Raw genomic sequence first — 27,974 nt, 5'->3', positions numbered from 1 at the left:
AGTCAATGCTTATGACTTTCTAGTCTTTATTCAAAAACACAAGTGTATAGATCATAACATATAAAGCCGTGTTCACATTTACACAAACAGGAGAAAAGTAAGCGTGTGCTATACTGTGTGTGTGTGTTCACAATCACACATCCTGTATCCTTCAAAGAATGCTTTAGTGAAAGCAAAAAACCGGAGTCAAACCAAACAAACAAAAACAACAACAAATCACACATTTTACACTCACACAACTCATTCACACTGAAATACACATCACACACACACACACACCAGAAGCTGTCGATGTTTCACACACATTTGCTTAAGGATTTTATCCTCATGAGCTTCCAGACAGTTTTTTCTCCACAGCAGGATCTAGATTTAGACGTCTGTGGCTTAGTGTAGGAGGAACTCGACTAGCTTGAGATCCTCTGTGGTCCACGGCAGAGGAATGCAGAAAACAGTGCCCATAATTCAACATCACAGAATAAATACAACATAATTATTCACTGGCATTTCAGCAGACTGAAACTCATGAACTATCAGCATGTTTACAGACAATGTGACAACATGTAAATAACAAGATATTTACTAACATGAGGTAAACATACACCTGAGCGGAGAAACAACGTGATCCAATTTGCTTCCATCAGGTGATTCTTATATATCAGGAATATATAGGTAAATAAAAAAAATAAAAACAGAACCAAGTCAACTCATACATGCCATGCTTACTGGAGTAAAACTCTCTATATCCAGATTCACTACAAGGAACGTTTGATGATGAAGATGATTAACTTCTCCACCTGCTCTGCCTCTGAAACAAGTGACAGCAAACTAAACAAAAAAAAAACAAGCTTAGGAAACTGCTCACTTTGAGAATTATAAATAAATGTTTTATCTCTTGGGTTGTTAACTAAACATACCAATAAACTACCCTCCGCATACTTTACATTCTCGTAACCGTAAAAAGCTGCATACTTCAAATAGTTTACATACTAGCAACAATAAATAATCCTTAAACTAAAAAACATAATGTTTAACAAAAAAAATAACTATTCCAATAAAGGTAGTATGCATGCTAAAAAAACTACATCTTTAAAACTAGGAGTAAACTAATCCAATAAAGGTAGTATGCATACTATACATACTAAAAAGACTACGTCTAAAAAACTTTAGGAGGTTAACTAATCCAATAAACGTAGTATGCATACTATACATACTAAAAAGACTAATCTAAAAAACTTTAGGAGGTTAACTAATCCAATAAAGGTAGTATGCATACTATACATACTAAAAAGACTACATCTATAAAAACTTAGGAGGTTAACTAATCCAATAAAGGTAGTATGCATACTATACATACTAAAAAGACTAATCTAAAAAACTTTAGGAGGTTAACTAATCCAATAAAGGTAGTATGTATACTAAACTAAAAAACTAGAAAACAATAAAGTCAAATTTAGTCTGTCATAATTTAGTCATCGCGAGCGTCGTATAGATGTATTATTGTAGTAGTCGAGTGCGTAGATGCGAGTGCGTGTAGTAGTATTATATATTATTATATATATTATACGTCGCTCATAAAGAGATTCATGAAGCATAACCCCAGCGTTCACTCTCCCGAAACCCGGGGGGGGGACACAACCCAAACAACCCCCCCCTCTGCGGATCTGGGTAGGACAGTGACCTGGGCTAGAACCCTCGACCTTTGGATCACGTTACCATCACTCTAGCATCAAGCCACTGGAGCCTGCACACCAACGACAGATCTCCTGGCGTTTTTGTCTTTCGAAACTGATGGGACTGGCCTTGCACACTATATAAAGACCCAAAGACCAAACTCAATGAAGTCCTGTGGCTCAGGTCGTAGAACATGGTGCTGACAACACCAAGGATGGGGGTTCGATCCCAGCGAATTATTACATTTATACTGTAAAGACACTCTGTGTTGTTTTAAACAAAAGTGTCTTCCAAATAAATATTCTTGATTAGGTTTGTTTTCTATGTTATTTTCAATCGACACAAATCACAAAAACAAGATAAACGTCATTTATCATTCCAGGTGCTTTGGGTAACCCCTACTAGACCGGTGCCACAACCACACCATTATTGGGTCGAAAGCATATTGCTCATTTGACAGCCATAGAAAAGTAGCTACATAGCTACATAGTACAATATTTTATAACATATAAGTGAAACCTTATAAAGTTTCCTCACTGGGTGTTTACAGAAAATAATGTCACTTAAAATGGAGCTTTTGTACACACAGTATAAACAGACTAGTACCATTTGGCCCCAACTTAACAATTGACATTTGCGCATGAACATTTAAGAGCTTCCTCGAAGCAGTCCGAGTTTGCGTAAAGCATCACGTCTAGCTTCATCTGTGGCTCCTTTCCCAGAGAACTGGACTGTTATTCCCTGTGTGCGGAAGGACGGTTTCACTGTAGGTTTGCGCCGCATCTCTGGGGACGGGGGACTGGCTCTTGGCTTGGTGGGACTCAGAGGACCGGAGTGACGTGTAGGTCTCAGGCCTGTAGAGGGAGATTTTTCAGCAGGTCTGGACGCAGCGGGATGGAAAGGTGGTTTGGAGTGTAAGGACACCACATCTCTTGAAGGCGAGTCTTCAGTTCTGCTAACCTCTTCGAATTGTGAGAAGGTCTTGGATCTGGGTCTGTAACTGGTCGGTGGGCTGATGCGACTCGTGTTGGGTGGTGATTGGCTGTAGCTGGATGCAGGGTTTGGTTCGTCGCTGTGTGCCATGGATGGGTTCATGACTCTGGACCTACCCCCGAAGCTATTGAGCTGGACTTCTGGGGTCTCTGATTGGGGCGATGTGGCATTGTGATGTGGGACTTGGCCCAATTTGAAGGATGTCGTGGGGTTTAAGGTGATGCTCTTCCCACCATAGTTGTTAAAATCACTGTGTCTGATCTCAGCATTTGTTAACGCTGCTGATTCACTAAACTTGTCCTGCCTGTCCACGGTTCTGTTGCCCTGGATGTAGTCGGTGGTGTCCATGCCGTGGCCTTTGGATGTACTGACTTTGTTGTGGTTGCTGGCTGTGTTTGGCACATTCGTCGATGTGCTTCTACTCCTGAGAGGCGTCCTAACACTGCTGCTGTCTTTGTTAAAGTCTGCAGAGTGCTGCATGACCGACTGCGTTCGCCTCTGAGCCAGTCCAAGCTTCGACAGGGCCTCCATCCTGGACTGGTCTGCCGTCGGATGTCGGGCCTCCATCCTGGACTGGTCTGCCGTCGGATGTGGGAATGACACGCTTCGCGTGGGAAGGTTGCGGACGCAGGATGGCTCTCCGCCCTCCAGAGGGTGTGCGGAGCTGGGTAGGTTAGCTAGCATCTGGGCCCGTCGCTCCTGCATGCTGACAGCTTCTGTGGCGATGTAATGTTCCCGGCTTCCATGAATCAAACTGATGTTGTCGGGGAGGTATGTGGGCTTGGCGTGAGTCGGAGGGCCGTGTTTGGTCACGGGGCTCGGCGGTAACTTCAGACTGGTCCTGCGCTGAAGCAGAACCGAAGGCAATGAGGACGCACAGCTCGCACCCTGGTGCTCGGCGATCTTACTAGCGATGACGACGGGGGTGGGAATGGAACCGGGGGGCGGCTGGTGTCCACCTTCCTCTGATCCCGGAGATGTGATGTTCAGCCCTGGATGGAAACTCATGCGGGGCTCACGGTGGTGCTTCATCTCATAGTGGGTTTCTGGAGGCACAATCAGCTTCTGGAAATCTGACAAAGAAATTCACTTAAAGGAATATTTCACATGGTTCAGCTGTGCTTACTTCCTAACATCTTATTACACAATCCAATTAAGTTCTTGTATATAAAAAATCTTAAAATAATGACAACTTCCAATGCTGCTCTCAAATCCGACTATTAAAAACTAGTGGTCGGTATGCAAAGTACACTTCACAGTAAGTTTGTATTCTATGTCAAACACATGTTGTCGATCAAAGGTGTTAGTTAACATTATGATTTAGAGCTGTATTTGAATGTGGCTTGTGTTGAGTTTTATTTGTTCTGATGTTGTGGTGTCATTGTACAGTACCTGGCATGAAGTTTGTCTGTTTGGCTTCAGGTGTAGTCTGCACCAGATCAATGATGTCATGGTCTCTCTCATACGAGGCCGGACGCATCTCAGCAGGTGTGCGTTTTTGTGCCAATCTTCCCGCTCCTTCATTCTCGAGCTCCACCTCCAGAGAACCGATGGTCTCCTCAAAGAACAAAATACACTCCCGCTCCTCAAGACTGAGGAACTGTAGATCATCCTCCTAGAGAGAGAGAGAGAGATTCAGTTACATCACACAGGTGGAAACAGGTGTGCAGCGTTTACTTTTCTGTACCTTTGTCCCTGAAATTCAAAGACAGACGCTCACATGAGAAACATTAGAGACACATGTAAACCAATGACTCGTGTACTCGGATCACCTGAGACAGATGTTTATAGCTGGTGTAAGACAAGTTTAGAAGCGAGAATTCAGGTTGTGTTGGTTTGTAAGTATGTGATTTCGGGCCGGGACAAACTCACCTCACGGGTCTAACGGGTGTAGTAGAGAGAGAGAGAGCGAGGCGGAGCTCAAACATGAGAACACAGACTCTACTCATGTAGAAAACAGACTACTCTCACAGGTGTGTGTGTGTGTGAACAGTGGGCTTCTTGTTCATCGTCCCGGCGTACACGCCCTTCACCCTCAACAGCCTTTCAGCGGCCGGGATGTGCACACACACATCGAGAGAGAGAGAGAGAGAGTTGAGCTTTGCTGTAATTTGTGTTGTTAAAACAAGACAAACAGACTGAACCAAAGCATCTTTTCTTCTCATTGTTTGTGTGTAACACACATGGTTGGAGTGTCTTGTGTGTGTACAGTTGTTATCGGATTACAATCTGCACATAATGTCACGAGGAAACGATTGTGTGCGAGACAGCAGCTGTTGTGTGGCGTAACAGCACTAAAAAACACCCCAGTTTGACAGTTTCCTAAAACAATTGGAGTTTCCTTGTGTAAAACCCATTTAAAGGTCTTACACGGTTGCTAAGGTGTTCCTTGAGGGTTTTGTCAGATTGCTAGGGTGGATGATTATTGGCCTAAATCATAGAATGTATTCATCTCTTTTCATTTGATGTGAGCTTTTCTTACTTAAACCCGGACACACATTATATAAGTATAATTTTAAATCTATAGTGATTTAACTTAGAACAGTATTTGGGCAATTGCAACGTTATGGACGTACATTTTTTTGTTATGGACGTGACATAAAAATACTCAGAGAATGAATTAGTAACGATTAAATTGTACCATTGGTTTATATTTGACTAAATCCTTGTTGATAGAAAAAAATGGGAGACATGGGTATCCGAACCACTAAATGTAAATATCTGTGCTGTTTTTAACCCTTGCTAAAAACATTTGTAAAAACTTTTTTTTCATGGTAAGGTTGACAGTTTCACGGAATAGCCCATTTACTATTCTGCACTGTTTTTGGTCAGTAATAATATCTTAATATTGAAGGTCAGATCATTCTCAAATAACTCGAATATGTTCATACTAAGACTGTAATTATGACTCTGTCTTTCATTTAATCTCTCACTATGAGAAACAGTGTCATAGTGATACGGAACTTATCAAACACTATAATGACTAATAATAATAAATGTTAAAGTGACTCTGTCATAACAGTAGAATGCATTGTAATGCTGAACCGGCTGGTTGTGTGAGACGTCGCGCATGCTGTTCTTCTGCATTCTTGACTTTACTACACAATGACATTCTTCCATCCGAGAGTGTGAGTAACGCTCTCACTAACACTGTATATACAGTATGTGTGTTAATACTCACAGGCTGGCGGTCCTTCAGCCCGTAGTGAGGGGTCCGGTGCACATGGACGTCCATGGTTTCAGGATCAGGGGGACGGTGTCTTGTACTGGGCTCAAGCAGTAGAGGTCAGGGGTCATGTGAAACATTTCAGCACACCCGGCTGACCCCGTCGCGTCATCAAAACCACCTGAAAAACACCACATATATCATCACATAACTCTCATAAATAATGTGTGATTATATATGAGCTCACACAGATGAGATCTCACTACAGCGCCTCTCAATTAATCAGTTTATCAGATTATGATTGTGTAGTCATGCGTGACGTGTCCATGGACACATCAAGACATTTCTGTAAAAACTTACTAGTATAGTAGTTTATGTGTCATTTGATATAATATCATATACTTCATGTCAGCTAGGCATTCATCTACTCCATTCATCCATTCATAACTTATTTACTTGAGTAAACATTTACTCGTGCTATGGAACAATACTGACTCAGGCTAATAAACAATAACAATTGTAGAGAACAAATGTAACACAAACAGACGTGTAACAATATCCGGCTGAATCTCAGCAGATCATCATATTTCATCCATAACAGAAGCAAATCTCATTCTCATCCCGGTTACTTCATATGTTAACTTTCTGATTCAGCATCATTAACGCGAAGTAGCAATAAAAATAAATTACATATTTTAATGTACGAAAGTGTAACATTTCTATATAAAAGTATGAAATTAGAAATAAAGGAAGTCTAGAAAATAAGAAGCAAAGACTCACCAAACGTGCAGTATGAAGAGATGTGTGCGTGTTTAAAGAGACGTGACTCGTGAATGAGCGCGAGCTCCTCCTCCATGAGGTTTCCTCCGCGCGAGCTCCTCCTTCATCCCAACGATGACGTCAGATTTCCTCCACACGATTCATCTGCATTAAACGGCGCGTCGTTTACTGTGAACTAATGATGACTCATCACGAGTCGCGTGCTTTTAAAGCGTCGAGTAAAGTGATCAGACGTGTTTTTCGAAGCCTTCGTGTAAACTGAACACCTGTCCGCAAACATTCACATTCACACACAAAGGTCGCCATCTTGCGGCACGAGCTGGATACTACTGTCGATTTGGCTTTTATCCTAAACGACATACAAAGAGAAACACACCTGAGCGATTGATCCTAGTGGTCGATAATGTATTATACGTGAATACATTCCTAGTTTTAATAATTGTAAGCCGTGATAAGATTATTACTTTCATGGCGTCTAATCTTAAAACTAAAACTGAAAACCTCATAAACGGGAAAACTGTGATGAAAACACGCATAACTTTTATTATTCGCACAGGCTTTGGCAATATTGCTCATGAGCGGGGACTTTTATGTTGGAGAGATCAGGACGAGCGTTTCCGGTGTTGTAACTGTGGCGCTGCGCTTCTCTGCGGTGGGTAAACATGAACTTCAGCGGGTTTTATAGACTGTCAAACCTTCTGAAGTGCAACAGGAGATCGTTGAGTATCTCACGGAGAAATGTGAAGTCCGATTCTTTGACTCTGAGACACCAGCAGAACGGAATCAGGTGTTGAACTCGCATCTGATGTCAGTGAGTTGGTTTCATATTCGCACATTCGGACCTCCGCCGACATTCATGAAAACAAACTAACTTACAATCCGCAACATCAATCAATTCAATCAGTTAGAATGGTAAAGCCATCTCATCCCCTTCATCCACAGAGACCATCTCAGTGACTAATAAGCGCTTTAAAGAGGATTTCATTCATTCATAGGGATGTACTTTGATTTCAGTTTAGGACCCGAGTGGAATTGTGTCATTTCCCTGAGCATTTATATTAAAACTGTTCCATTTTTCTTTACAGTGAAATAGATATTTCATCCATCCTTGCATCAATAACATCAGCGATAGAGGTAAAAAACTATTCATTTAGATGTGAAGCAATTCCTACCCAAATCTGCTCCGGCAGGGTTCAAACAGGTGATCAGTGTGACCTTGACATGAGAGTCTGACCCCTAACAAGTGTCCTATACATCATGACGTCAAACACTCATCACTAGAGCACTGATTTTTTTCTGTCGTTTCATTAATTTACTGATTCATTCATTTTTTTTTTGGTAGATGAATCTATTTATTCATTTAAACTTATGTCCTGAAAATGACTTTGGTAAATACTGTATGCAGAGCAGAAAGTGTGCCTCGCTCTCAAGCACGTTCTGCCGCCACGTTGCTTTTTTAACAGTTGGAAATGCTAATAAAATTAAATGACACCTTTTCATTGCATATTAAGAAAGCTATTGAAGCGAAAGTCCAAAAGTGCAAATATGAAACCTACCTTATCAGGCTGCATGAAATACATGCTGTATTAACTCACTTTATATTGCTTTGTGGGTGTCTATTCAATAACTAAACCGTACTTGTTGAGTGTGGTTTTGGGTCAGTGTTGAGTTGCTGTTGTTGTTACCCATCATGTGATCATTTCAGGAGGATTATTCTGAATAATCCCAAGAAGAGAAACACGTTGTCTCTGCCCATGCTGGAATCACTGAGAGAAAACATTCTGACAGATTTAGACAGTGAAGACCTGAGAGTGATCGTCATATCAGGCAAAACTCTCAGAATAAAACATTCAACATAACAATCTACAAACCTGGTGCTGACTCTCTCTATCTATCTGTCTGCAGGGCAGGGTCCAGTGTTTTCATCAGGTCATGACCTTAAGGAGCTGACCTCCATACAGGGTCCAGACTACCACAGCAAGGTGTTCCAGACGTGTTCAGAGGTCATGACCCTGATTCAGGACATTCCCGTGCCGGTCATTGCTATGGTGAACGGCGTCGCCACTGCAGCGGGTTGCCAGTTAGTCGCCAGCTGTGATATTGCCATAGCAACAGATAAATCCACCTTCGCTACTCCAGGAGTCAATGTGGGTCTGTTCTGCTCCACCCCGGGTGTGGCGTTAGGGCGAGCCGTACCCAGAAAGGTGACTGTCACTCAACCCTTGACTTTAAAACTCATTTAAAGGAACCAGAACCTTTTGCAGCAAAAATACATGACCCATTTACAATAGTCCTTCTCTTTCAGGTTGCCATGGAGATGTTGTTCACGGGCCGACCCATCTCAGCTCAGGATGCTCTAATGCACGGACTGGTCAGTAAGGTGGTGAGAGAGGAGCAGTTGGAGGAGGAGACACTGGCCGTTGCCAGACGGGTGTGTGAGTCCAGTCGGCCTGTGGTCGCTCTGGGGAAAGCTGCGTTTAACAAACAGATGTCTCAGAGTCGAGACGCAGCGTACGCGTCCGCCTGCGCTGCCATGCTGGAGAACCTGGAGCTTCAGGACGGGCAGGAGGGCATCAGGGCATTCCTGGAGAAAAGACGTCCGGTCTGGAGCAACAGTCCAGAGAAAATCCACACGTGATTCAACACTGACACGCATATTCGGTTTGAACTCACAGCAATCAAACATAAGACCTGCCAGAAATATCCTGTTCAAATTTAACATTCTTAATGTAACGTTCAATAAAAAAATTATTTAGCTGAGATGTTTTGTGGAGATATTTTCCCTCTTATAATTGGTTTGACCAATGACTTTTTTATTGTGTCAAAAGCAAAAATATCATTTCATTTGCATACTTGAAAAAAATACCTTAATGGTGTCAATGTAAATTTGAATAAATCTGCCTATTTTAGTCAGTAACGTCTGCATTATGTATAAAGGATTTAATGAAGAAATCACACAAAGAATATCTGCTTCAAAATAGGAAAAATGACAATCTGACTTTATAAATCTGTGCTGAAAATGTTCAAGTTCTGGCGTTCAGATAAATCCTCTCCTGATGTCCGCCGCTCGGTTTCCTCCCGGCCTGAGAGAACGCCGGCCAATGGGAAAGTCTGCGCCTGGAAGATGACCCGGGAGCGGACCAATGGGGTCAAAGCGTGGGCGGGGCAGGATGACAGGCGTTTGGTCATAATCTCCACCAATGATGCCGGGTGGGTAGGGGTAAAGGGGAAGGGGGATAGGGGCAGGTGCAACGGGGGCAAGAGGGTAAATGGGGGGCAGGTGGGGAGGGTAAAACCTGCATCTGCTCCTGCGCTCCATCTCCTTCCGCTGCTTATATTTCATCCTGTAAACCTAATGACAAAACAAAAATCCAAGACGTTGAGTTTTGTTAAATCAGATTATTAACAAAACTTGAAGTGCAGACTCACGTTTCTCCAATCTGTGTCTCTGTGCTGAGTCCCGGCCGGATAACACACTGCACACACACACAACAACACACCAGCTTTAGATAGACACATTTGTGATGAGTGTTTGTGTAGTGTGTGCGTTTGTGATGTTACCCCTAAAGTCTCTGTGCAGCAGGTGTCTCCAGAGCGATGGATCCTGGGTGGCAGCGTTCAGATCTCGACACACAGTCGACAGCGAGACGAGAGACGTGACGTCCAACAGACGAAGAACACGTAACAGCAGCTCAGGAGGAAGAACGGCAAGACCGAAGAGAGCGGGCAGTCCCAGCGCTAACACACACACAGTATAAAAAACACACAACATACCACATGATATAGTAAACACGTGTGTGTGTGTGTGTGTGTGTGAGGAATAATCACCCTGTCTGGCAGCGGCCATGAGCGGATACACCAGCTGATCTTTAAACAGACGAGAGAGTTTCCGTAAGTCTCTGTAAACCACACCTGTGCTTACACCTGCAGAGAGAGAGAGAGAGAGAGAGAGAGAGAGAGAGAGAGAGAGAGAGAGAGAGAGAGAGAGAAAATGTTAAAGCCTGATCGCCCTTTTAAAAAAGTATACTTAAGTTCAACAATATTCATATTTTAAACTTTATATTAAGTATAATAATATCAGTGTATTTTAAGTATTCTGTGTAGGGACTAAATTGTTCCACTTTTTAGTTTATAAAATACTCTTTAAGTACACTCCAACAGTACACTACGTTACAATTGACCTTATAGGTATACTGACAGTTCAATACTTTTTATGAAAGTACATTTGAAGTACTGTATACTCTGACTAGCTCAGTCATTATTTTACAGCAATTATACTTGCAAGGGTTGCTTCCAATGTTTCCTCATCTGTAAATCGCTTTGGATTAAAGCGTCTGCTAAATGACTAAATGTAAATGTAAGTGAAGTTAACATCATACTTGTACTTGATGACGATGTACGAAACCGTCAAGTTTACACTGGATTTTTAAAGGAGGTGGAATGATGTAACTGTGCAGAAGAGAATGCCACTCATGTTGTGTGAAGGGTCGGGATATAGACTAATGCTACCCGTGATACGTTCACTTTTGCTTTGCACTCTTACCTGCCGAGTCAGGTGTGACATGATCATCTAGTTTCAGCGTCAACTTACGAGAGCTTTCCAAACTTCTGTCCATCTTCAGAACAGCTGTTTATACAATAAAATACAGTGAAATCTTTACGAGTTCAGACAGGACGGAGTGAATCAATGCTGCTGTATTCATACTGACATACCATTAATGACAAGAGTTTGGCCCATCGGCACAGCGACCACTGTAACCGCACTGTTCTCCAGAAGAGGATGACCATACTGAATCCTGTACACGCCCCCTGCTGACCGCCAGCCAATCGGCATCTCACCTGAGTTCACGTTCCAACCCTGAGACCAATGAGACAAGAGTTCACATAAGCATTTCACATTGTGAAGGTTCGGATTTGATTGGAATAGGAGCGTGTGAGGGGTCAGGTGAACTCTGACCTGCGGAATGAATCCGGTCTCCAGCAGCATCAGATGTATCGACAGCATCAGACAGTCTGACGGCTTCTGACAGCTCGCCGAGTCCAGCAGCCTCTCCAGAGCGTGAGGAATCTCACCCTCCACAGTCTCACAGCACAGCAGCGGCAGAGGGGCGGAGCCTGCGCTGACCACGCCTCCTTCATCTCCCTCCACCCACTGCTCCTGCTCACTGCGTCCTGACTGCTGAGATGCACACATAGACAATAATTATTGATTTCATTTAACTCTCAGTGTTTCTCTTCAGGACAGTTTTAAGAGCTTCAGAGGTGAGCGGGTCAGTACTCGCCTCCTCACTCGAGTCCATCTGATTCTGCACCTGCCGGACACCGGCACTGCTCGGGTTATGTGGGGCAGTTTGTGTCTCCTGCGAGCTGCCAGGGGGTAAAATCACACTGATCATATCACCAGAGACCACCCCGCAGGAGGAGAGAGTCTGGCCTGTGTCTACCAGAACCTCCTTCCCGTTCAGAGACAGATTAAACTCCACATCAGAGCTGCACAGAGAGAGAGAGAGAGACAGAGAGAGAGAGAGAGAGACAGAGGTTAGTTTTCACATACACTGAACTATTAGAGGGGTTAGTTTTTCACATACACTGAACTATTCATATCATCATAGAAAATGCCATGATAAATCAATACAGTTATTATAAATATATAAACTGATTTCATGACTCTATAAAGCTGCAGATAAACTCAATCTCACCTCGACCCACATTCGGACAGCAGAGTGTCTCTGATCCGATCACTGAGATCAGACAGACTCGGTTCCGGTCCGTCCAGCTGCAGTCTGTGGGTTTGATTGTTGATTCTCACCCGGAGCTTCATTCTGACCTGCAGGTCACCCGAGATCCGCCTTTATAATTCACTTTCATTTCAGCGTAAGCGCTCGTATTAAATGACACGCTCCTTAAAACAACCGTTTAAAGTATACAAACAGACAACCAGCGATATTTTAGCCTAACCGCAATGTTATTACAAGTTACTGCCAAGTTAACATATATAAATGAAGCTAAAGGCGTTGATTTAAATATTAGCGTGATAAACGAGACATGTAAACATCACAGAACATCACCCACCTGCAGATACGTCACAACAGCACGAGCGCAGTGAAGCCAGAGATTCTCTGGGAAATGTATTTCAAAATAAAAGCCCTAAGCGTGTCTTTTTATTTGTCACTTACACATGCTTATATAAATATACAACTAGTAGCAAAATGTGAAAATAATAAAACACTTATATAACTTCATATATATATATATATATGAAAGTGATACTATAATATTGTATTAAAAAACATCATTACTTTATTATTTGAAATGTATTTAATAGTACTCGGTAATAGGAGAAAGAAAATAACTATAGTATGTAAAATACATTTAGATACGAAATAAAAGGTATAATTAAGGTATTAATAAATTAAGGTATTAAAGAAGTACTCGATTGTTTGGATTGTTACAGTATTTGTGATATTGTGTAGTGAATATAGCAACAAGCTAAATAAAGACGCGAAATTAAAATGTTCGCTGTTATGATCTGAGAAGTATGTTTCGCTACAATGCTGCCATCTGCTGGTCACACTTGCGTTCTTGAGCCGTTTTATACTTTGTGTTTCAATATCAGTGGACTTCATTCTGTTTCAAAAACACATTTTACAATTCACCAAATTATTAGATATAATACGTTAATAAACCAAACGTGTACAAATAAATCATCAATGACTAAAACTGCACTTTTGCTGCAGTACGCGCATGTGAACAACAGGCGGCGATAAAGACGCTCACTGCGACAGCCGGCAGTGAAACCACAGAAGAAGACGCGCTGCGGGCGTGATTGTGCTTTCTAGTCGAAAAAGGAGTTAAAACTTAAACTTTGAAAATGAGTCGCAGTTACAACGATGAGCTGCAGTATCTGGATAAAATTGATAAGAACTGCTGGAGGATTAAGAAAGGTTTCGTGCCGAATATGCAGGTAAAAATCACAAATGAAGCGAACGTGTGTGTGACGACGTACAGACAGAAGTTTGAACACATTAAAAACCCGTCAAACCTTAATCTCTGATTAGCACAATTATGCGAATATTAAACGGCTCTTGTAGTCGCTTTATTTTTTACGGCTCTTGTGACATACTTTAATGGAATATAAATTTGACAAACATTGCTCGTCATCATATATTTCTAAATGTCCGCATTACTAGTGTTTCTGTGATGTGACGTAGATATGTTGTTAAGATGGCACGTGTTGCTGATGATCTAGTGGACTATTAAAGTGATGAAATGTTTGATTTGACATCCAGGTTGAGGGAATTTTCTATGTCAATGATCCTCTGGAGAAACTGATCTTTGAAGAGCTCAGAAACGCGTGTCGTGGAGGAGGTGACGTCAAACACACCCGGTGCTTTAAGTCATAAAACACTATAGTCGAGTGTATTGCATACAATAAATGCTTGGATAACAGTTTAAAACCATGAATAAAGTCAGTATTGTTGGTATGAAGTTTTTTTACAATTAGGCTCGAGTTTAAAGATAAACAGGAGAAATCTACATCTATTCTTTTCATTGATGTTTCAGTCTTTAAACTCTTTTTGAACCCAACACATTATAATGTTTGACTATGTCAGTAAACACAAACAGAGATGGATGTCTGTATATAAATGAACACATTTGTGTTCACAGGATTTGGTGGATTTCTGCCTGCTATGAAACAAATTGGAAACGTTGCTGCCCTTCCAGGAATTGTACATGTGAGTTGAGGGTAATGTATCCGTGTTTAGCTCCGCTGTAGAGTTTACGTTGAACCGTGTGTCATGTCTGGGTTCTGCAGAGGTCTATTGGGTTACCTGACGTTCACTCTGGATACGGGTTTGCCATCGGAAACATGGCTGCGTTTGACATGGACAATCCGGACTCTGTCGTCTCTCCTGGTACGCAATCCCACCTGCTTTAAATACACCTGTTCCTACAGTAAATGTGACCGCTCTGAGTGTGTCTCCCGTGCAGGTGGTGTCGGGTTTGATATCAACTGTGGTGTGCGTCTGCTGCGGACAAACCTGGACGAGGGGGACGTACAGCCGGTGAAAGAGCAGCTGGCGCAGTCCATGTTTGACCACATTCCTGTTGGGGTCGGATCCAAGGGCGTCATTCCCATGAGTGCAAAGTAAACAGGAGAAACACAAGACAGAAAATATATTTTGTTTCGATAATGAGTTAAAAGCTTTGTGTGTGTAGAGACCTGGAGGAGGCTCTGGAGATGGGTGTGGACTGGTCTCTGAGGGAGGGATACGCCTGGGCCGAGGATAAAGAACACTGTGAGGAATACGGCAGAATGCTGCAGGCTGATCCATCCAAAGTCTCATCCAAAGCTAAGAAGAGAGGACTGCCACAGGTACACAAACACTCACACCGGCACATTGTTGTGTGTCTTATAGTTGAATCAAGTTTTTCTCCCTGCTGTTGTGTAGTTGGGAACTCTGGGTGCAGGAAACCACTATGCTGAGATTCAGGTGGTAGATGAGATCTATAATGATTATGCAGCCAAGAAGATGGGCATCGATCATAAGGGACAGGTGTGTGTTATGATCCACAGCGGAAGTCGAGGTCTCGGCCACCAGGTGGCGACAGGTGAGCACAACCCCACCCGCAATGCACTATGGATCAGGTGTCAAACTAATGACGTCATCCTTATCCTCTCTGTCTGTCACACAGATGCTCTGGTTGCCATGGAGAAGGCCATGAAGAGAGATAAGATCATAGTTAATGACCGTCAGCTGGCCTGCGCTCGCGCCATGTCTACTGAAGGTCAGGACTATCTGAAGGGGATGGCTGCAGCTGGTAACTACGCCTGGGTCAACCGATCCTCCATGACCTTCCTCACTCGACAGGTCAGAAGATTGATTGTGTGTTTGTTCAAAACTGCATTAACAGTTCATCAGTGTTGATGTGCATTTACTCTGAACTTCAGGCCTTCTCCAAAGTGTTCAACACCACGCCAGATGATCTGGACATGCATGTCATCTACGACGTGTCGCACAACATCGCCAAGGTTGAGGAGCACATGGTGGATGGCAAACAGAAGACTCTTCTGGTGCACAGGAAGGGCTCAACACGAGCGTTTCCTCCTCATCACCCACTCATACCTGTCGACTATCAGGTAACTTAGTGTGTGTTAGTACTCTCATGTTATATGGAACTTCTGTTGTGTAGCTGTAAAAAACATTCAGAGCATAATTTCATTATGCGTAGACAAAGTTCACACCGCAGAGATAATGTATCTAGTAATGTTAGTCTGAAAATTAGATTATTACAGTCCAATATTGCAAGAGTTGGTTCCCTATGGCTTATTCTTTAAAACCCAAGTTTTAAGTATTGTTTTGGGGTTATTTTGTTCAAAAGGATGCCAAAGATTCATTAAACTTGATGTGACTCGTGTTATATAATCCAAGAGTCCTTAAAGCAGGATAAAAAGTCAAACTACTATAAAAACAACCACAGCATAATCCATTACGTCATGAAGGGTTATAATTTTGACGCTTAAGAGGAAATCACAATATTCTACCTGGAAACTGTTTTGTTTCAAAGAATTAAAAAGGCCTTATGTTTGAGTGAAACATGGGTGCGTAAATATATATTTTATTGTCTTTAAAGTGCCACAGGTTCAGAACAATAAAAGGTTGATTAAATGACAGAAGTGTTATTTTATTTCTGGTCCGTTTCTCTTTTCCAGCTCACCGGTCAGCCAGTGTTGATTGGAGGAACGATGGGTACATGTAGTTACGTGTTGACAGGAACAGAACAGGGCATGACCGAGACCTTCGGCACCACGTGTCATGGGGCGGTGAGTCACATAACAGATTGTGATACGAGTGGTTGTGATGTCACCTGCTTACCTGTGTTTGTGAACGCCGCAGGGTCGAGCACTGTCCAGAGCCAAATCCAGAAGAAACCTGGACTTCCAGGATGTTCTCGATAAACTGGCAGACAAGGGCATCGCCATCAGAGTGGCATCACCCAAACTAGTGATGGAGGAGGTGAGAAAAGCTCCCAGTGTCGTTGCACTTTATTCATGTTTTATCTTCGATGTCGGAGTAGCAAGACTTTTTTGGTTTCAATCTTTCTGTAGTAATTGTAATACAATGCATTTAATTTCATTGATACGTTTGTAATCTAAAAGGTAAACACTGCAGTCCATAACTATTTTGGGTTAAATTAATTCATGTCATTTGACTTTGTGAAAACATTCGGATACAGTTTGCATCTTTAACTTTAGGCATTACCTACTTGGAAAAAAACAGATGTAATTTTTAGCATCTGATTTTAAATATAAATCTCAGCATGTTTTAACACTTGTTTTTTGATGACCATCAGGCACCAGAGTCTTACAAGAACGTCACAGATGTGGTAAACACGTGTCATGACGCAGGCATCAGTAAGAAGGCCATCAAGCTCCGCCCCATTGCTGTCATTAAAGGTTAAACACAGAAGAAAACAGCCTAACAGGACGACAGCGCAGGGATGAGATATCCTGAAACAAGCTGTCAATCAAATACTGTTGTGTTTTTGAACACTGCACTTATGAAGGTGAAAGGACTGTCAGAAACAGTCATGTGTTTAGGATTTATGGTAGAAGGGTTTGCACAGGGAAAAACTAATAACAGTAATTTATGTTGAAGATATGTTGATATGACGTTAGTTGTGTGGTACTGCACAGACCGATCAGCGTCTCTCAATTCTTTCGTGCTGAGCGTTCTGTGCAGCGCCACATGAAGTCCAAACACAGCTGCTGACCTCTGGGGAATAAACGCTTACCTGTGAGATTAGTAAATACTTTATTGGTTATGACAGAAAAAATCTACAATGGGGAAAGTGTGGGCATGTCCCAGCATATCAAAAATAAATCAAGTTTACACAAAGATGTGCATCTGTCTTTCTCTTTTTTGGCATGAATGCAGTGGGGTTTAAAGGGCAGGACTGGTGCATTACTTTATCTGAAGTTCATGGATCATTACAAGCAGAAAACATTGTCATAGAAATTACATTTCAGTTCATGGCAAAGTGCTTCTTCTGTTTTGGGGATTTACATATTTTTTTAAAGTGGTAGTTTCCCCCAAAAAATTAAAATTCTGTCATTTACTCGCTCGTAGTTTTAAACTTGTGTTTCTGACTTTCTTCTGTAGAACAAGATATATTTAAGTATGTTGGTAACCCAACAGCACATTTTCACCTGCATTGGTTTTGTATCTGTACAATAGAAGTAAACGGGTGCTGTTCTGTTATCAACATTCTTCAATAAATCTTTTTTTGTGCTGCATTAGAAAGTCACACAGATCTAAACTGAGGGTAAGTAATGATAGAATTGTCTTTTTTGGATGACTTTAAAGCCAATGCAAGTGACAGATCAATGCTGGGAGACATGAACCACCATCTTACAGTTAAGTTAACACACAGAACTGTGCCATGATGGACCTGCAGCGTGCGAGACGTCTCAAAATACAATACGGATTGTCAATAATATCTAGTTCTGTCAGTCTTAACATCTTACAGAGAGATTAGATGCTAAACCTGGTCAAAACTTACTGAACATGCTAAATTCAGGGTTAAACTGAAGTGAAAACGTCACACCCTGCAGATCCAGAGGTCAAACCTCACTGAAGAATTGTCAGTTTGTAACATTGCATAATTCAAATAACAGATTGCAAATTATCATAGAAAAGTGAAGGACCAACTGAAAATTGGGAGAGAAAACGATGGGAGAGGGTGGTTTGCTGACTGATAAGCAGAAAACAATGAATTTAAAAACAAAAACGATGTAAAAAAAAGTGTCTAAACAAATTTTAGACCCAAAACAGATGGCGTTACGCCCAGATCAGAGCACTTCCATGTTAACCTCATCACTTCAAACTAAAAGCTACTCTTCATGATCACAAGATTAGTTTTTTTATGTAATATTTAAATACACAGTCTTAAACCGGCCCTTATACTGAAATTAAAAAACATCCCCCGATTCAAAACAACGGAATTAAATAAACCTTTCGTCAAAGTAATCTTGCTAACCTCTAACTTCTGTAACATTTAGATCAAAACATTCCCCAAAATAATTTCTGCCAATTTCAACAGGAAACCATTAAACCTCCGACTTTCCTTTGAAATGCTGTCCCAAGACTGAAGCTCCACCCTCACAAACCCCACCTGCAAACTTGCCATTGGCTCTCATCTTGACTCGTAGTACCACCTCTTTAGTCCAGGCGACTAATCCCACATGGAGAGCACGGCTCTGATTGGGCCGGGGTCGGTGTAGGGGCGTGGTCCCCACGTGACTCCTGTTGGGGGTCCGTGTCCCGCAGACAGGATGGGTGTGGTTAAGCTTCTCTTTAAGTGCAAAAGTAGCTCATATGCTAAGCTCTGTTATGGTGTTCTGGAAGTAACGGCTGAGCTCCTGAAATGCTCCACCAGACGATTCCAGTTTTAAAGTTTGGCCTGCTGGAAGAAAGCCTGGAGACATACAACAACAACAATTTAATTCAAGCACATCTAAAACAAAGACCATGCGTAGAACACATTGTATAGATTTGATCCTGAAAGTGTGTGTACGAACGATGTTTTATAAATTCCTATGTTCATGCAAAACTGCAGACCTGCATTTCAATGGGCATTTTGTGCAAAAAAAATCTTTACTATAATAAATGGATTAGAATGAAAATTTTTTATCTGATGGATTTCCCCAAAAGTGTTCAGAACATCAGATCGCTAAAAAGTACCTTCATGTAGTTTTTCAGAACCTTGACTTCCGGCTGCTGAAGTACTTGACACAGTTCCTGAAGGAAAATCACAGTTAACAGATGCTCGCACATTTTGTGACACTTCAGTCTTGTTAACAACGTACACTGAGGGATATAATTATTTGATCTCCTGCTGATTTTGTAAGTTTGCCGCCTGCTTACAAAGAAAAGACGGGTCTATAATAGGTGAAATGTTTTATATAAAGGTTATAAATTGATATATATATGAGAAATTATTTTCCCCACTGTACCTCTGCTTGATTTACTGGATTATTTCACACCATTTAAATAATAAAATCTGATTCCCTAGTTTGTGATTGAGATGCATGATGAGGCACCTGTGTGATCTCAGGCGAGACCTGTAGAGAGGGCAGATACTCCTGCAGAAACTGAACACTCTCTGGACCCTGAACACACACAACAGATTGTGTTACACACAAACACACACACACACACAACTAAAGTGTGCTGTATGAGATCAGACTCACTCTCTTGAGATGAATCATGTGTAGAGTCAGTGTGCACTCAGACAGCGTCTAAAAAAAACACAACAACAACAACATCACGGACACATCCCCCTCAACACCACCATGTTTAATACAAGCTGTTACTAACTTACCAGAACAGTCTGAGCGTCTGAAAGGTCAAAGGTCGGCTTGAGAGGGGCCATGAAGCATGCTGGGACGATGTGCTTATAGATGAAATCTGGGAATCCCACCAAACCGTCTTTTCCACCTGAGAGACAGAAGAAGTCATGAAATCAATCAGTCCTCGTTTTCAGAATCAAACAGCTGCTGTTGTTCACACGTGTACCCCAGAGCTCCACCAGTCTGGAGAGGATGATGAAACAGGTTTTCTGAGCGACGGGGTCTGGGAAGTCCACAGCTCCCTGAATGATGGTGAACAGCACACGCTCGATATTTTCAGCACCTAACAGACGAAGATAAAGCCATCAGTTCACGTGTTCAGACAAGCGTGTGCAGATCAGAGCGGGACTGTGGCGGCGTCTCACCTTGTCTGGCCATGACCTCGTTCATCCCGCTGCTGGCGATGGTCTGAATGAAGCTGAAGTAACTTCGTCTCAGCATCTGCTTCTCCAACGCAGCCGTCTGATCGTTCTCCTCCGCCGGACGAGACAACACCTCAAATATAGCCATCACCAGAGGCATGAAGATCTCCTGCAGGAAGGGAGACACCTGGTTCTACCAGCGGGAGAGAGACATCAGGATCAGTGTTGGAGTTTCATGAGGTGAAGTGAAGGCAGATCATCTGCGCCTATCCGTACCTTGAATTTGGCCGTGATCTGACTGATGAGAGGAATAAACTCCTGCAGATCTTTGGGCTCGCAGTCCTTCAGCATGTGTTGAGATGCGGCGGGGATGAAGGGCAGCACCTCTTCCTCCAGACAGATGATCATACGGTGCAGGAATGAACGCACGGCGCTGCGTAGCGCCCCCCGCTGGACGGGACAGCTGAGAGCAGGCAGGAAGGTCTGCAGACAGTCCAGATAAACCTCAGAGCAGCCGCACTGCTTCACCGTCTGCTTATTGCTGAACGCTTTACTGGTGCGACTGAAAACACACAAAAGCCACACGTCTATCATTTTAATTCAAGTTGTTGCTATAAACGTTTCAACCCCACAAGCATACCTGGCAAAGCCCACAGCGTGACTCAAGCAGTCGGCCAGTATCGTCTGTCTCTCCTCATCGGTCTCCTGAGCCAGTTTGGCCAGCAGCATACGGAAAGCCTCCATCAGAGGCGACAGGAGACTGTGCATCAGAGCTTGCTTGCGCTCGGCTGGACTCTCTCCGCTCACGATCAACACACCAGCTGTCTCAAACATGAAGAGCTGATCATCACTGCTGAGAAGAGCTGGAAAACCGTTCTCCTGCGGACAGACACAACACACACTGAACCCCTTCAGAGTCAAACTAACAGGAGAGCAGAAGTGAAACGGGTGGGGATGATCAGTTACCGGAGGTGCGAGCTCCAGCAGGTCCTGTATTCTGCTCAGAATGTCCTCGATGAACGCGCTCATGTGTTTACTGCACACAACGAGAGAAGTTCATCAGTCACGTTAACTACAGACACGCCACCTGTGTGTGTGTGTGTGGTTATGATGTCAGACTCACTGCAGAGTTTTGATGAAGCGTGAGAACAGGTAAGCCACGCGACTGCGAACCTTCGGACTGCTGTGCCTCAGACCACGTTGATCTAAAAAGGCCATCTGAACAAAACACACACGCATTGAACATTTTCTGTCAACAAAAACAGATGTATGGAGGTTTAGACAAACTGATCTACTTTGCCAAACTCACTAGGACGTTGGGAATGTGCTGCGGCTCCACCAGGAAGAACTTATCATAGCGGACGACTGTCTCGAAGAACTCCAGACTGACAGATGAATGCTGATACTCACTAACACCACAGGAGATGAGCTACACACACACACACACGCACGTGTCAGAAAGATGGAGGTTTGAATTGTGTATCAGTATGAACACCAGTATTGTCAGACTCGCACCGTTCTCATCATGGCCTGCAGTGTGCTGGCTTTAGCTGCGTCTCCAGAGAAATGAGCTCCGTGTGATGCCGGAAGAGCTTCACCCAACATGTACAGAAGTCTGATGGCCACCTCCACCTCCATGAACACCACCGCACGCCAGTTTCTGAAACACACACAGAGCAATCACATTAGTGTTTCAAAACAACAAGACATTCTGTTTCTGCAAAAAACATCTATGAAATGTGTGCGTGTGTGTCGTACTGCATTGTGTTGTTGAAGACTCTGTGTACAGACTCCAGCAGAAGTTCAGGAGACACTTGAGCCAGTCGGTCGAGCAGCATCTTTAACTGTTTCCTGTACTCAACAAACATGGCCTCATCTTCACCCTGAAACACACAAACACACCCACACTGTAGGACACATCAATCAAGAGTGAAACAAAGACAGACCTCATTGTTCTTCAGACTCACCTCGTTCTCAAAGTTATACTCGTCATCATACTTCAGTTTGTTCATCACAGCGAGCATGATCGCCTGTTACCATGACATCAACAACAACAACAACAAACATGAATGACAGCGCTAACAACACACAGCAGTGATATAATGAACCTGTGATGCTGCTTTACCTCGATGTTGCTCTTCTGCTGATCACTGAGAGCTGAAAGCTACACAAACACACAGTCAGAGATGAACGCACACACGCATACACACACGCGCACACACACACACACACAGACAGATACGCACGCACACGCACACACAGACACACACACAGAAAGACACGCACGCACACGCACGCACACACACAGACACACACACAGACAGACACGCACACACACAGACAGACACGCACACACAGACAGACACGCACACACAGACAGACACGCACGCACAGACAGACAGACACGCACAGACAGACAGGCACGCACAGACAGACACGCACAGACACACACACAGACAGACAGACAGACACACACCTGTTTGAGCACATGCAGGTAGTCGTAACAGAAGCCCACGATGTTCGCTGAAATATCGTCGTCTTCGTGAATTAGCAGCTGTATCATCAGCGGGACCTTCGCCTCCACCGCATGCAGCGTTTCCGTGGCAACCTTCGCATCACCGGTCTTACAGAGTTTCGACCAGCTCAGCACCAGAGACTGACCCATGCCGTTGACCAGACGAGAGAACTTCGCCAGAAAGTCCACATCCTCCTCCTGACAGAAGACAGAAGTTCTGTGTCATCATGTGTGTTTATTTAATGATACGACACCGCTGTAAGAACAGATTCACACACCTGCTGGACGTTAAAGAAGCCGGCGGACTGCAGCACTTGACACAGAGACTCCACCAGTTTGGTTTTGTCTACGGGATCCATTCCCTTATTGACGATCTCAAAGAGACAGTCACAGGCCTCCTCACGCAACTCCTCCATAGACATGTGACTGAGCAACACGTTCACAAACCTATACAAACACATCAACACTGAGCACTGGGAGCTAGAAACACAGATAAACCTCAGGTTGAAGTTCACAAACTCTGACCTGTCATTGGCGATGAGGTTGAGGTCGATCCAGGACACGTACGCTCCCACCACCTCCAGACACTGGCACGTCAGCTCGCTGTGTGTGTGCTGGTACGACTGAAGGATCTGGAACCAGGACTCCACCAGAGCGGGGATGCACTGCTCACGCATGTTGTCTTTGATCAGCGTGTTTCTGCGTGTCGCCTGTGGAGGGCAGAGAGAAGGACAGTCAGGACACACACAGAGAGATGATCAGTTGTTGTGAATTATTCTCAATGTCATTTTTTGAATGCTTTGGCAAATATACGTCTGTCATGTTATATGACATCAGGGGCGGGAGAAAAAAGTTTAGCAATGAATATTGATTCAATCTGCTAGCGATTCTATTCACAAATATTAAAATGTTTTTAAACTTTACTAAATATAACAACATGACGTCTTTGACGTCAAATGCAAGAACGGCGCAGCACCCAGATCTTTTACACGCAAACACAGCGGGGCAATAGAGAAAGAGAGATCAAATACATTCAGCCCTGTAGGACTAAACTGCAAGATCAACAAAATACATTTTTAAGATGATCTTTCTTCGCATCTGCTCTGTGCAGGGAGGCACAGCACATTCCATTTACTAACATCATAACCTTTCCCAAAACCTGTCAGTTGGACTGAAGAACATGAACAGACTTCTGTTAATATGCTTTGATAAACAGACGGAAGCGCTGGGTGCTCTGCACGGGACTAATACAGGTCAAATAAGCGCTCCTTTAATGTATGTGTATGATGATTTTGTCATATGATGTGGCAATGTGTGGAAGGGACTGTCGTTTAACATACAGCACTAATGAGCAGGGCTGCAACTAACCATTATTCTGATGATCGATTAGTTGGACGTTTGTTTATTGGATTAATCGGATAATTCGATCTAAATTCATTTAATTGTCCTTAGGTACAGTACTCAAGTACTTTGTTACTTCCCACCTCTGAACTAAATATTCCCCCAAATCGGAGTTTTACTAATATAATCTTAAATTCTGTTATTTAAAACACCTCTCCGCTTTAAACTTTTAAACTGCACGGCTTGAAGAGATGCATGCAGGATGGCTGTACCTCAGGACCGTGCAGGATGTCTCGATCCACCACTTCACAATCTATGGCCATGAGCATCCGCAGGTAGATGTCCACACCGTTGGGGTTCAGCCCCACCAGAGCCAGGATGTCAAAGAAGAACTTGGGCCAGTGAGTCAGATACTCCGTCACAAACGTGAGGGCCAGAACCTGAGCAGCTTTATTCCTGATGAAGGGCTTCTCAGGCTGAATGTTCATCAGCTATACACACACACAGACACACGAGAACCCAAAGACATGAATCACATCTCTCACACACACGCACGTTATTAACACACACAAGACCAATAAACACCTACCTGAGACTGTAACCACTTCATGAGAGTCTCTCTGATCAGCTGCTGTTGAGCACCAGTCAGAGAGCCATGTCTGAACACACACACACAATCAGCATCTGATCTACTTCATACACAACCATCTGTAGCTCGGCAGTGATTTTGAAGACTTTTAAACGGACAGTAACACAACTTTCTTATTAAATGCCTCATCATAATTTACACATTAAGAAAATAAATTGCGATCATTTAAAATCCAACCCTTGCCTTTTGACTTCGTAGCAGCCGTTTATTTGAGGTCATACAATCATTCAAAAACAGACTGTCAAAATGTTTCTGGACATCATTTGTTAAAGTGTGTAAAAATAAATACCTGAACTTGATCTGGTGTTCCAGCACTTGAAAGCAGAAGAACTTCACGTGATCATCGCTAAAGGAGAAACGTGTCACAATATTCAGTGAAGTTTCTTTACAGCTAGGGCTGTGCAATTACACCTAAATTTATCATCATCCACAATTTTGGCCTTCAACCATTACAAAAACAAACCAATAGATGAAAACTATTATTGTGCTGCATTCCATTTTGTATAATCCTCTCTTTTCTTGTGGTATAAATCCACATCGCATCCTTTCCTTTACAGCAGCTCAGCTGTGCTATTTCTTTACATTCATGTTTCAGTATAATTTAAGTTTCATTATTTTTCAATGTTGCTTCAAAAGTCTGAATAATCGTGTTAAATGATCGAGATCTCATTCTTGGCCAAAATAATAGTGATTATGATTTTTGTCATTGAATAAACTGTCTGATATTCACCTGTAAAGACCTTTAACCAGAGCTCCAGCACAAACCTCCCAACCGTCCAGAGACTCCTTTAACTGCTCGAAATACGCCAGCGCCTGAAACACACACAAGCTGGGTTTACACTAATGTTTATCATGTATGATTGTTCTCTATCTTCTTGTACAGTAACACTGTATTCAAGGAATGAGAGATGAAGTAACTTTGCCCTACCAGAAAACCGGTCAAACGAACTTCACCCATGAATTCCTTGAATACTTCTCATATTTAAATACATTATTGAATTTAAATAATAAATGTTATGATGCATAGCGATTTAGAAGTGTACATTTACTGCATCAATGCATACAAACACAATAAATGATTAAAACATGCAATTAAACATCATCTGTGCCAGTGGTATCGTTTTATTGCAACTAGAAAGTGTTGTTAAGTCTTATCTTATATCAGACCTGTAAACTAGGAAGAGAAGAATAAGGTGACAGCCAATTGAATTGTTGTTTCGTCAACGTTGTAAGTCAATTTGGATAAAAGCTTTGGGCGGGTCTATCATTGAGCTCTGTGTGTGTGTGTGTGTGTGTCTCACTCTCTGCCTGTAGCAGGCGTCAGCATTGGGGTTCAGTCCCATAAGGGCCTGCTCGTCCATGATGGCAGGGAAAGCCGACTCGCAGGCCATACGTGGGTTAGCTGCTGTCCGTTATGTGTTTATTCCAAACCTCCGCACAGGACTCACACATCTGACACAAACATTACAAGAAAATCCGTCAACATGAGTCTTCAAGCAGGTTCATCCAGCTCCTGTGACTATAAACACTGATACAAGAACACACAACAAACATCTGAAGGATCAATACAGCCCATAAACACAGAAAACAGTGAGAATTAACTGAGGCAGAAAAACAAGACAGTGTAACACCATGTCGACACTTAAGAATATTAATAGACTAATATAGTTATCAAGTACACAATATTTTAAAGTACAAAAATGTACAAAAACAGCATGTTACATCACAGTAAGTTATATATAAAACTGCTATACGTGCATCCATAAGTCTCTTGAGAATACAGTTTTCCATGTGTATATTATGGAAATGTGTGTACAATTGTATATTATTTATTGTATCTGTGTATATTGTACATTTTTCATATCTTGTTGGTGGTACTGCCATGGCACAGTGTCTTGTACCCAAGAAATTCAGCATCAGTACACTTGTGTACATGACAATACACTTGTGTGTGACAATAAAGAGATTTGATTTTGACACGGTAGTCTCCTGTATAACTGTAGGACAGAGAGAAAGATCCCAGGGATCTAAATAAAATAAGACTACTGTCCAACATGGAAAAATACTGAAGCGTTATTTTAGATTAACCATGCTAAACTCGAGTAAGTCTTACGTGAGTGTACTCTTTTAAAGCAGTAAAAATGAACAGAGCGCTTACTACAGTATATCGCGCTACTACAGTATACTGTAACAAGGTATAGCTCTTACTACATTTGACTTGACTGTAGTAAAAGCTAAAGTAAAACATGGTATATGTGCCTGTATTTTTAACAAAAAGCACAAACTACAAACCAACGATATGCTGAATTTGCACTTTCAGGATGACTCGACCAACCCCATTCACTTTGTACACACTGTCACTAATACCGCGGTAATACCGTTGCGGTGTTCGTGTGTGTTATTACATTACCTTCACACTTTTCTATGCGTAACACACAGTTTCACGATATACAAGTAAAGTATTGTTCAGTACAAAGTTATACAACACAGTACCGTGGTATTGCCACGGTATTCACGTGTGACGACACCACCAGTGTTTTTCTGATGCAACACGGGCCCAATAGTCACGATAATCGCGGTCATATGGTTCACAACACACAAGCACAGACACATTTATTCACGCTGGTCGATTAATTATCGATTATCTCTACGTACTATCAAAATAATCGCGTTTTTGACCACTCGCGCTGTTAGCTTACACACGCATGTCACGCGCGCCCCTCCGCGAACGTGGCGTGACAGACCTAGAAAACACGCCGAGAAAGCGTCAAACCTCCGCTATACTGCACCTGTGACGCGACCACGTCAGTGTCTGTGTCGTGTTGAGTCACACGTGGCTTCATTACTTGATAATAATGTTTCAATGGCGACTCGAACCGCAGCCGTCTCCCCGCGCGCGCTGTCAGACAAAAGCCTCGAGCGAAACTTTCTTGCGGACGAATAAATCACAGCGCGAGCGTGTAAACGTGTGTATAAAGTGATCGTGACCCCACCTTACCGTGAACTTTACCGCTCCATCATCTCCATCCGCCCTGTTCAAATGACTCGAGTGCGCATGTAAATGCTTCGACAGCGGCGTGCCG

The 27,974-nt window shown here is 42.7% G+C and overlaps 5 protein-coding genes across 20 annotated transcripts; 2 read left to right on the top strand and 3 right to left on the bottom strand.

Annotated features, from left to right (window-relative positions):
- Nucleotides 1-4: 4 nt before the first annotated feature.
- On the bottom strand, nucleotides 5-6,790 carry proser2 (proline and serine rich 2). The gene is made up of 4 exons (XM_079454813.1): nucleotides 6,611-6,790; nucleotides 5,846-6,011; nucleotides 4,057-4,279; nucleotides 5-3,737 (listed from the first exon to the last, which is right to left on the bottom strand). Exons 2-4 carry the CDS (start codon nucleotides 5,897-5,899, stop codon nucleotides 2,320-2,322), a joined length of 1,695 nt encoding a protein of 564 aa, XP_079310939.1. The 5' UTR covers nucleotides 5,900-6,011; nucleotides 6,611-6,790; the 3' UTR covers nucleotides 5-2,319.
- A 142-nt stretch (nucleotides 6,791-6,932) lies between these two features.
- Nucleotides 6,933-9,653, top strand: echdc3 (enoyl CoA hydratase domain containing 3). Of its 7 annotated transcripts, XM_079453918.1 has the most exons (6): nucleotides 7,206-7,421; nucleotides 7,553-7,609; nucleotides 7,696-7,744; nucleotides 8,316-8,437; nucleotides 8,516-8,814; nucleotides 8,916-9,525. In XM_079453918.1, the coding sequence occupies exons 4-6, from the start codon at nucleotides 8,365-8,367 to the stop codon at nucleotides 9,246-9,248; spliced, it is 705 nt and encodes a 234-aa protein (XP_079310044.1). In that variant the 5' UTR covers nucleotides 7,206-7,421; nucleotides 7,553-7,609; nucleotides 7,696-7,744; nucleotides 8,316-8,364; the 3' UTR covers nucleotides 9,249-9,525. The 7 variants fall into 7 exon arrangements, with proteins under 7 accessions (XP_079310046.1, XP_079310042.1, XP_079310041.1 ...); XM_079453916.1 differs by lacking the exon at nucleotides 7,553-7,609 and having other exon boundaries at nucleotides 7,181-7,421; XM_079453921.1 differs by lacking the exon at nucleotides 7,553-7,609 and having other exon boundaries at nucleotides 7,215-7,262.
- fbxo7 (F-box protein 7) lies at nucleotides 9,379-12,739 on the bottom strand. 10 transcript variants are annotated; one of them, XM_079453902.1, is made up of 10 exons: nucleotides 12,683-12,739; nucleotides 12,310-12,437; nucleotides 11,893-12,100; nucleotides 11,568-11,786; nucleotides 11,324-11,468; nucleotides 11,154-11,237; nucleotides 10,439-10,534; nucleotides 10,172-10,348; nucleotides 10,040-10,086; nucleotides 9,379-9,962 (listed from the first exon to the last, which is right to left on the bottom strand). In XM_079453902.1, exons 2-10 carry the CDS (start codon nucleotides 12,429-12,431, stop codon nucleotides 9,648-9,650), a joined length of 1,413 nt encoding a protein of 470 aa, XP_079310028.1. In that variant the 5' UTR covers nucleotides 12,432-12,437; nucleotides 12,683-12,739; the 3' UTR covers nucleotides 9,379-9,647. The 10 variants fall into 10 exon arrangements, with proteins under 10 accessions (XP_079310028.1, XP_079310035.1, XP_079310032.1 ...); XM_079453909.1 differs by having other exon boundaries at nucleotides 12,310-12,512; nucleotides 12,683-12,720; XM_079453906.1 differs by having other exon boundaries at nucleotides 11,568-11,789; nucleotides 12,310-12,512; nucleotides 12,683-12,714.
- Nucleotides 12,740-13,385: 646 nt separating this feature from the next.
- On the top strand, nucleotides 13,386-17,517 carry rtcb (RNA 2',3'-cyclic phosphate and 5'-OH ligase). Its single transcript, XM_079453900.1, has 12 exons — nucleotides 13,386-13,574; nucleotides 13,900-13,978; nucleotides 14,279-14,346; nucleotides 14,427-14,526; nucleotides 14,603-14,759; nucleotides 14,831-14,987; nucleotides 15,064-15,223; nucleotides 15,308-15,483; nucleotides 15,564-15,752; nucleotides 16,326-16,436; nucleotides 16,510-16,629; nucleotides 16,967-17,517. Exons 1-12 carry the CDS (start codon nucleotides 13,482-13,484, stop codon nucleotides 17,072-17,074), a joined length of 1,518 nt encoding a protein of 505 aa, XP_079310026.1. The 5' UTR covers nucleotides 13,386-13,481; the 3' UTR covers nucleotides 17,075-17,517.
- xpot (exportin, tRNA (nuclear export receptor for tRNAs)) lies at nucleotides 17,401-27,974 on the bottom strand. The gene is made up of 25 exons (XM_079453899.1): nucleotides 27,890-27,974; nucleotides 26,193-26,343; nucleotides 25,622-25,704; nucleotides 25,181-25,237; nucleotides 24,832-24,901; nucleotides 24,515-24,733; nucleotides 23,427-23,611; nucleotides 23,180-23,348; nucleotides 22,863-23,099; nucleotides 22,512-22,550; nucleotides 22,354-22,416; nucleotides 22,145-22,269; nucleotides 21,902-22,046; nucleotides 21,696-21,815; nucleotides 21,510-21,604; nucleotides 21,353-21,422; nucleotides 21,027-21,265; nucleotides 20,663-20,948; nucleotides 20,390-20,579; nucleotides 20,191-20,307; nucleotides 19,997-20,112; nucleotides 19,866-19,913; nucleotides 19,716-19,784; nucleotides 19,357-19,413; nucleotides 17,401-19,090 (listed from the first exon to the last, which is right to left on the bottom strand). The coding sequence occupies exons 2-25, from the start codon at nucleotides 26,280-26,282 to the stop codon at nucleotides 19,064-19,066; spliced, it is 2,916 nt and encodes a 971-aa protein (XP_079310025.1). The 5' UTR covers nucleotides 26,283-26,343; nucleotides 27,890-27,974; the 3' UTR covers nucleotides 17,401-19,063.

The sequence above is a fragment of the Barbatula barbatula genome (genome assembly GCF_947034865.1).
Source record: "Barbatula barbatula genome assembly, chromosome: 4".
In the NCBI taxonomy this organism is placed as follows: domain Eukaryota; kingdom Metazoa; phylum Chordata; class Actinopteri; order Cypriniformes; family Nemacheilidae; genus Barbatula; species Barbatula barbatula.
This window is presented reverse-complemented; position numbering and strand designations above follow the sequence as displayed.

Bases quoted from the DNA above. Each gene is read 5' to 3' on its own strand.
- proser2 (XM_079454813.1), bottom strand. From the start codon at position 5,899: ATGGACGTCCATGTGCACCGGACCCCTCACTACGGGCTGAAGGACCGC. The intron at 4,280-5,845 runs GTGAGTATTAAC...CTCTCTCTCTAG, and splicing joins GGCTGAAGGACCGCCAGCCT to GAGGATGATCTACAGTTCCT. The intron at 3,738-4,056 runs GTACTGTACAAT...TTTCTTTGTCAG, and splicing joins ACAGACAAACTTCATGCCAG to ATTTCCAGAAGCTGATTGTG.
- echdc3 (XM_079453915.1), top strand. From the start codon at position 7,273: ATGAACTTCAGCGGGTTTTATAGACTGTCAAACCTTCTGAAGTGCAAC. The intron at 7,398-8,315 runs GTGTTGAACTCG...TGATCATTTCAG, and splicing joins CACCAGCAGAACGGAATCAG to GAGGATTATTCTGAATAATC. The intron at 8,438-8,515 runs GCAAAACTCTCA...ATCTGTCTGCAG, and splicing joins GAGAGTGATCGTCATATCAG to GGCAGGGTCCAGTGTTTTCA.
- fbxo7 (XM_079453903.1), bottom strand. From the start codon at position 12,431: ATGAAGCTCCGGGTGAGAATCAACAATCAAACCCACAGACTGCAGCTG. The intron at 12,101-12,309 runs GTGAGATTGAGT...CTCTCTGTGCAG, and splicing joins CTGTCCGAATGTGGGTCGAG to CTCTGATGTGGAGTTTAATC. The intron at 10,535-11,153 runs GTAAGAGTGCAA...CTCTCTCTGCAG, and splicing joins TGTCACACCTGACTCGGCAG to GTGTAAGCACAGGTGTGGTT.
- rtcb (XM_079453900.1), top strand. From the start codon at position 13,482: ATGAGTCGCAGTTACAACGATGAGCTGCAGTATCTGGATAAAATTGAT. The intron at 13,979-14,278 runs GTGACGTCAAAC...TTGTGTTCACAG, and splicing joins AAACGCGTGTCGTGGAGGAG to GATTTGGTGGATTTCTGCCT. The intron at 15,484-15,563 runs GTCAGAAGATTG...TCTGAACTTCAG, and splicing joins TGACCTTCCTCACTCGACAG to GCCTTCTCCAAAGTGTTCAA.
- xpot (XM_079453899.1), bottom strand. From the start codon at position 26,282: ATGGCCTGCGAGTCGGCTTTCCCTGCCATCATGGACGAGCAGGCCCTT. The intron at 22,270-22,353 runs GTGAGTCTGAAG...TGTGTGTTTCAG, and splicing joins AGTATAACTTTGAGAACGAG to GGTGAAGATGAGGCCATGTT. The intron at 20,580-20,662 runs GTACGGATAGGC...TCCCGCTGGTAG, and splicing joins AGATCACGGCCAAATTCAAG to AACCAGGTGTCTCCCTTCCT.